At 54.9% G+C, this 6,891-nt stretch overlaps 3 protein-coding genes across 4 annotated transcripts in view; 2 read left to right on the forward strand and 1 right to left on the reverse strand.

Moving 5' to 3' along the window:
- The window catches only part of LOC113216611 (uncharacterized histidine-rich protein DDB_G0274557-like), a 1,416-nt gene extending 872 nt beyond the window's left edge, over positions 1-544 (forward strand). Inside the window, exon 4 of the mRNA XM_052267579.1 lies at positions 478-544. Within this exon, the coding sequence (XP_052123539.1) occupies positions 478-544 (67 nt within the window). The remainder of the gene's footprint in view (positions 1-477) is intronic.
- The window catches only part of LOC113216650 (zinc finger protein 26-like), a 16,387-nt gene extending 15,119 nt beyond the window's left edge, over positions 1-1,268 (reverse strand). For both annotated transcript variants that reach the window (XM_052267564.1, XM_026436420.2), the window contains exons 1-2: positions 1,123-1,268; positions 961-1,044 (exon numbers count right to left, since the gene is read on the reverse strand). The gene's annotated coding sequence lies outside the window, so the exon portion shown is untranslated. The remainder of the gene's footprint in view (positions 1-960; positions 1,045-1,122) is intronic.
- LOC113216651 (uncharacterized) lies at positions 1,050-3,730 on the forward strand. The gene is made up of 2 exons (XM_026436422.2): positions 1,050-1,437; positions 2,168-3,730. The coding sequence occupies exons 1-2, from the start codon at positions 1,072-1,074 to the stop codon at positions 3,506-3,508; spliced, it is 1,707 nt and encodes a 568-aa protein (XP_026292207.1). The 5' UTR covers positions 1,050-1,071; the 3' UTR covers positions 3,509-3,730.
- Positions 3,731-6,891: the final 3,161 nt, after the last annotated feature.

Here is a 6,891-nt window from a genome sequence, read left to right on the forward strand (position 1 = left end):
CGACGGCCAACCAGCGCAGGTCCAACGACGCGCCGCCCGAGATGCGGCCGCCGGCGCCGCCGCGCCCCGTGGCGTCGTCGGCGTCCTCGCGACGGTGGCAGCGGTGAGACCGCGACGCCGACCTGACTGACCTCCGCCGAGGAGCGCGGGAGTAAACGGGTACGCCACCCACGCCTCTACTCCGAGGCCCTCCTCTTCTACTAGTCGCCGGCCGGCACAGTATTTAAAACTTAGTTTAAGGCATTCGCTCAAAGTCTATGAATGTGATCACGACAATGCTCAACCTACGGTTGGTCAGAGTCTGGTCAGTTAGTCGAGTCAGCATATGTGTCGTACGGGTGCTGTAGCAGTAGAGCAAACCTCATCACCTGTCTGAATATCTAATTTTTGCATATATTTACTTGTTTGTACCAAATGGTTCCTTAGGTTTTTCAAACTAAACTGCATTCAGAACAGTTTTTCCAAATTTTAATGTAGGTTTTTGAAGTTACGTGTTCTCTTAAACATGTTTGCTAACAAATTTTCAAGCGTAGGAATCCCTTAGATAAACCTTTGGGAAATTGTAAAATGTAAATGTGATGTCTCCTACAATGTTATGAATGAACTACATCTGTGTCCAATCGTTTTTCCTTTTCTTAACAAATACAAAGCTGACAAAGATACAGAGAAGGGTTATCGGAACGGCATGATTGCGTGTGGTCATCTACGTAATTGTCAGTAAACCAAAGTGGTCTTGTATTGAAAACCAAAAGTGAACAACTTAAATGACCAAGAAATCATAGTGCATGGTATTAAAAATATCAGCAGAAGCGCTGCTTTGTGAGTCAATAAATATTTTTGACATATTCTGATGTCGGGGATCAACATATCATAAGCGAGTACAGTAGAAAGTAATTCAGGTATTTAGGGCACGTCCAAATCCTACTAGTCACTATTTCTACCGCCAACGAACATACTGACCTTAATTGTTATCCGCAATAACCACAAGGACACGTGACGGTTCTCTCTTGGGAAATGCCAACTCCAACAACTCCTCGCTGCAGCCTGGTGGAGAGGACCAAATGTTAGGTTATGTTCATGAGTTGGTGCAACGAAATGTCAAAGGAAGGGCTAGCTGCTTACAATGGCACACGATATGATCGCTTGTTACGCAATCGTCAAGAAATCTTGAATTTCCACGAATCCAACGAGACTACAAGTGACGCGAAATGTGATGTTTACACCACCACAGCGGACGAAAGACAGACAACAGACAGGCAGCCAACTGCAGAACTGCCAAGCCAAGCCAACTGCCGACTGCAGACGACAGCAACAACAACGAGAAGGCGACTCAAACGTGCTCAAACCGCCGACGTCAGCGCTGTCGCTGCTTTTCTGCGGAGCTACTACGAACTCAAGGCGGTTAAGTTTACACCTCCACAACTTAAAAGGAAAAAGGTGAGCCAGATTGATGAGAATATCCATATCCAAAATGATGGGGATCGGTGATAGTGTCGTGTGGCGTGTCTCTATGCAGAACGCTGTCGCCAGCGCTCGGCAACACATGTATCTTTAAAAAAATGCTGTTCTTTACCGTATATAAGCAATTTTCGATGTCAAAACCCCCTTCAATCGTTCCTCCTTTTATCAAATGCAAGTGTATGGAAGAGATTAAGTTCGTCTCGACTTAGAAACCATACTATGGCCTCGAGCGAGCTGCGAAGGGACTCCCCAAGAAGCTTATAAAGTCAAAGAAAAGGTGGGGGGTGGGGTAGCCGGTGCAGCAATAGTTCGGCCAGCCAAAGGCGAAGCCTGGGTTTGCTGTAGCCGCCCATAAGAGCCTATGCTACGCCAGGCGTCACTGTTGATACACCCGCTACCACACCACGGCACCAGGCACCGGGGAACTCTCACGGCCCGCTTTCGCCGTGAGTCGAACCCCGGCCCAGTGCCGAGTCTTTAGCCACATTCGACGCGGTGCCACCACTCCGCCACCGGAACTCCACAAGGGAGACGTGGTGAAATGACGGATTTGAAGTCCATTTAAAGTTTGGTGGCCTGAGAAAAATTTCAGATCGACGGGAATTCGATCCGCCGTCCTCCCACGCTCTGGGCGGAGAGAATTAGGCCGGACAGCACTTTTTGGGATTTTGTAAAAGTCACCAGCCTTGTTTTGTTGTCCACGCAGATGCATCTACTGGAGCTACCGGACGACGTTCTGGCGGAGGTGATGCAGCGCCTGGCTGTCCCGGACGTCATGTCGTGTCGCCTCGTCTGCAAGAGGCTCGCCGCAGCATCGCAGTGCTCCGACGTGTGGCGCCTCCGAGAGCTCGACTCTTACGACGAATACGCGGCCGCGGTGCTGCGCCTGGCTCCCTGCCTGGAGTCTCTTCACATCTACGGGTCGCGCTTTGTGTCGTCCGAACTGTCCCGCCTCCTGTTCCGCACGACCAGGTGTGCCGTGAGAGTGTTATGCTTCAGCTTTCTCTCGTCGTCGTCGTCGGACGCGGCCACCGCCAGGAAGGTCGTCCGCAACCAGGCGGCGCTCGGTCGGCTGGTCACCCTCAGGCTCCTCGACGTCGACGTGTTCTGCTCTTCCCAAAAGGTGTGGCGTATTTTGCTGACGCCTGGACTGGAGCACCTGTACCTGGACGCCAGACCAGCAGGCTACAACGCGCCCGTCTACGTTCGCGATGCGCCACGACTGCCCAGCGACTTGAGACCATCCCTGAAGTGTTTCCGCTGCCATGCTTATGGCGGGCACGTCAGAGCCCTCGTCGACTTCGTCGTGGCCGGACACGCCTCCACCCTGGAGGAGGTGAGCGTGAGTCGCAGTCGCCAGGACGTGACGTCCGCCGCGCCCACCCCGCCGTCTTTCACTCTGCTGGCCGCCATGCCCAAGCTCAGGAAGCTGACCTGCTACCCGATGCCCGGGATGCAGGCCGTGGCCGCGAGCACCTCCTTGATGGCCCTGGTGCTCGAGGTGGCGGATCGTGACAGTGACGGCGCAGTCCGGGACGCCGCCGAGCTGCTCCGCCGCGCAAAGACGGTGCGGGAGGTCACACTTTCGCTCGAGCTCGAGTCGGGGCACTCCCTCTGCGCCGACCTGGTGCTGGCCGTGGGGCCATCTGTTGAGTCGTTCACCCTCTCGCTACTGTCAAGAAGGGCGCTTGCTTCAGGCCGGCTGCTGCGGGCGCTGCGAGCACCCCGAGCGCTTCGGCGACTGGAGTTGCGGTGGCGAGCGTGGCAAGAGGTGTTGTCCAGCATCACGCCGTGCTTGTTCCCGGACCTGCGGACCCTCGTCTTATCAATGTGGAAGGAGGACCAAGATCGCATTCGGTGCCTGAACAACCTCGTCGGGAAGAGCGCGGTCCGGCAGCTCTTGACGGCCAACCCCTTGCTTAAACTAGTCGTCTTGAACTTGCCCAAGTACTGCAACGGACAAATAACGACTCCATGCTGGGCGTGTTGTCAATGCGACAGATTTGCAGGAGCAGCAGAATATACTCGCGTAGCAACATTTGAGTAAAGTCAGTGCTGTAAGCGACCCATTGATTTCTATGTTTGTTTGTTATTTGTTCATTATTTTTGTCAAAATATCGTCTTATATTTACAGATGTTTCTCTTCACATTGTCTTTAATTTTGCACTTAAAGATCTTTGAAGGATCTTTTATGATTGTATTACTTCTCTATGTGTAATGAAACTAGCCCATTTTTTCAATTAATAGTAAATACAATTTTGAAAGGAAAGTGTTGTATATTTTAACTACCGGTTGCCTTAGCACCAGTAATGGCAAATACGTGTATTACGAGTTCTATCTTATTTGTTCTAAGGTGAAAATGATTCGGTTATCTGATGAATTTAATTTATAAACTGCAACTAGACAGACTAGTAAATTGTACTAGGGTCAGGGTCAGGTTTACTAAATACTTTCTGGTACATTTTACCGCCTTTTACAACATTCCTCGTTGGTTCCCATTTTACTAGAGACTATCTGTCTAGTGGCTATGCCACCAAGATCCTGGTAACTGCAACCAGGATTTTTTGTTTTTTTGCCCTACCGTCAGTTTTACTCGAATCTTTAGCGGAACGGCCCCCACTGCAGAAAGGAGATCAGGAACCACCACCACCACTCACCTACCAACCACGACGACGACCACCACCACCACCACCACCACCAACCACCAGTACCGACGCGAGTGTAAACTTCCCCCGCGGTGCCTGGCGTGCAGTGCAGTGACCTCTCCTCCCCCCTTGGCCGGCGGCGCAGCAGCGGGCTCCCGGCGCGCCACCCCGCGGGTCTCTCCCCTTCCCCTCTAGTTATCGCATACTTCCAGGCATTACCATGGCATTACCATATTCATGGCTCTGGTCCCGCCCAGGCCCGCCCGGGCGCGCCCCGCCACACGCCTCGCCGATTGAAGCCCATCGGCCCATCCATTTCCCTTCCCGAGGCGGGGCCCTGCGCTGTGCGGCGGCGGCGCCTCACCTTACCTAACCGACCTAAAACTGCGACTCGCATAAGCAGAACTGCAGGTGGCTGACCTAATCCGGCCCGAGGGGCGGAAACTAAAAGGTCACAAAACAAAACAAAAATAACCACACCAAACTAACACTTTTTCGTATCTGAAGAACGGCGGAAAGTGCGCGGACTTCTTGACACTTTTCGAATGTGCGCCGCGACGAAGTCTAGTAAGGAGGGGACGCGGTGCTTGGCCTCCATCCGGGTTTTACGACTTTCTCTGCTCGCGGGGGACATGGCCGCCCTCAGGAGCGCCAAGACGCCCTCCGCCAAGGTCGCTGCCTGGAGCCGGGTGGGTGGTGGTGGTGACGCGGAGTGACCGGACCAGCAGCGTCTCGAGGGGTCACGTTATGGCCCTCAAGCTCTCCACTTCGCTTCGGTCACTCTGAATTTGAACAACTATTCCTCGGTGGTGTTCTGTACCATGATGGTACCGTCAGGGGCTACGGGGGTCGCGACCCCTTAGAGTATCGCACGGTTCCTTCCTCCTGGGCTGGAGGGACTGGAGGCCGGGCGCCCCGCGCTGGCAGCGGCAGGCATGACATGTCCCTTTCAGACCCCCCCCCCCCCTTTCCCTCCTCTTCCTCCCTCCCTCATGACCCCGCCGTACGGAAGGGTCACTCCGCGAGGCTGCTCGTGTGCTGCAGCTCACCAGCGCCCATACCCCCCCTCCCTCCCCGCGCCACCTGGCTGACGGCACGCGTCGCGCCACCGGCGGCGGGACCACGACGGGGAAGTGCACCACAAAGGCGCCCGCCCGCCCGCCCGGCCCTCGGCGGCGCCTCCAGCTCCTGCTGCTGCTCTGGGCGCCGCGCGCCCCCGTGACGGGCAGATAATATGAGAAATTACCGGGCACCGCCCTGTCATCGCGTCCGGCTAGTGCGGCCGCGGGACGCGCTGACGCAGCCATTTCTCATCCCTCGCGCTCCAGATGCACGCGGGATGACCGGCTCGACTCGGCTCGACTCGACGATATTACGCGATGGTGCGGCAGAGCAAACCGTCGCGCCCGCCGCCGCGCAATCTCCCGGCCCGGTGCGGTGCGGCCCGAATCTAGGCGAGCCCGCTTGATCATCGCCAGGGCGTCTCCCGGGGGAAGCGGAGCGGCCGCGAGAGTTGAGAGTTGCCCGCCACCGCCCGGGGCACGGGGGCCGGGTTAGGCTAGGTCGGGACCGTCGTCAGAGCCCCATTAACGCCATAGTCCGTGACGCTGGGCGCGAGGAAAGGGCGCTGCCGCTGCCACTCACGCGAGCTCCGAGGGGTGATCAGCCGGGCTCATTAGATGGACCCACCGCACCGCGGTGTAGGCTGCTTGCTCCGATAGTTTAACGACGGGGGCACCCCCGCTGCTGATTTCAAACACTGTAATTTATTATTCGATTTTTCGGCGCAGGATATCCCGGTAAAAAAAAAACAATGTTAAAAGAAGGGGCACTGAAAATGTTGGAGTCAGGATCCTCTATATGATTCTCAAGAGGGTGACATTAAATAATTGCTGTAATTATATCTTGATTTCTTGGGGATGAGAAGTTATTACTGGTTGACAGAGTACAGAGTACTTTGCGAAGTTTTCAAGAAATTTTTGTGTTTTGTTTTTGTACCTCGAACGAGAATCTCACGTTTACTCGAGAAGCATATAATAATATCCCGCCCGTAGTGCAGTTCCCCCCTCTCTCTCATTGATCATCCCCTCGGCGATGAAGCAGCCTCCGTGCAGCTGCCGGTGCAGCTGCGGCCTGCACGTACCCGAGCACGTACGCACGCGCACGTCGATACGATTCGTTCCGTACAGACTATGAGGAGGGTACCTGTCGGCCGGTGTGCTGCCGATGCGGTCGCTGGTTTAGTTTATAGGGCGCGGCTGTAGGCTGCAGGGCTCCGTTTTTGCCGCGGGAGACGCTTCCGCGCGCCTCTACCGGCACTGTTTGCCCCGCGGGCCCCACACAGCACTCTGTAGCGCCGCCTACAAGCAGCACTGTGAAAAAAAAACAGAAAAAAAAAACATTTCATCAACAATTTAAAACTGCCAGTGATTAACTACAAAATTTTATTGTAAGTTGCGGGGTGCTTGATGGGAAATAAGCGTTCTAAAACTACAACTTTGTAGTACGACGCCGATTTTTTAAAGTAATGAACAGGGGTTTTTCCGAGTTTTTTTCACAGTGTGGTGGAGCCCCTAATACAAACGCGAGCTGATCCGGCGCGCCCAGTCACTTCCGGTCGGCTGCTGGGGCAAGAACAATTATTGTCGTGCGTTCTCCAGCCGCGCGGTCCGACCGCTGGAGTGAAGTGAAGGCACGCTTCCGACCGGAGAAGAAGATTCGTGACCCGACAATCGTCTGCAGGGCTCGCTTGACCGGGCACGGTCCATCCCTGGCTCCCCCCCCC

Source organism: Frankliniella occidentalis, unplaced genomic scaffold (assembly GCF_000697945.3).
Source record: "Frankliniella occidentalis isolate FOCC.00 unplaced genomic scaffold, Focc_3.1 Scaffold54, whole genome shotgun sequence".
In the NCBI taxonomy this organism is placed as follows: Eukaryota; Metazoa; Arthropoda; class Insecta; order Thysanoptera; family Thripidae; genus Frankliniella; species Frankliniella occidentalis.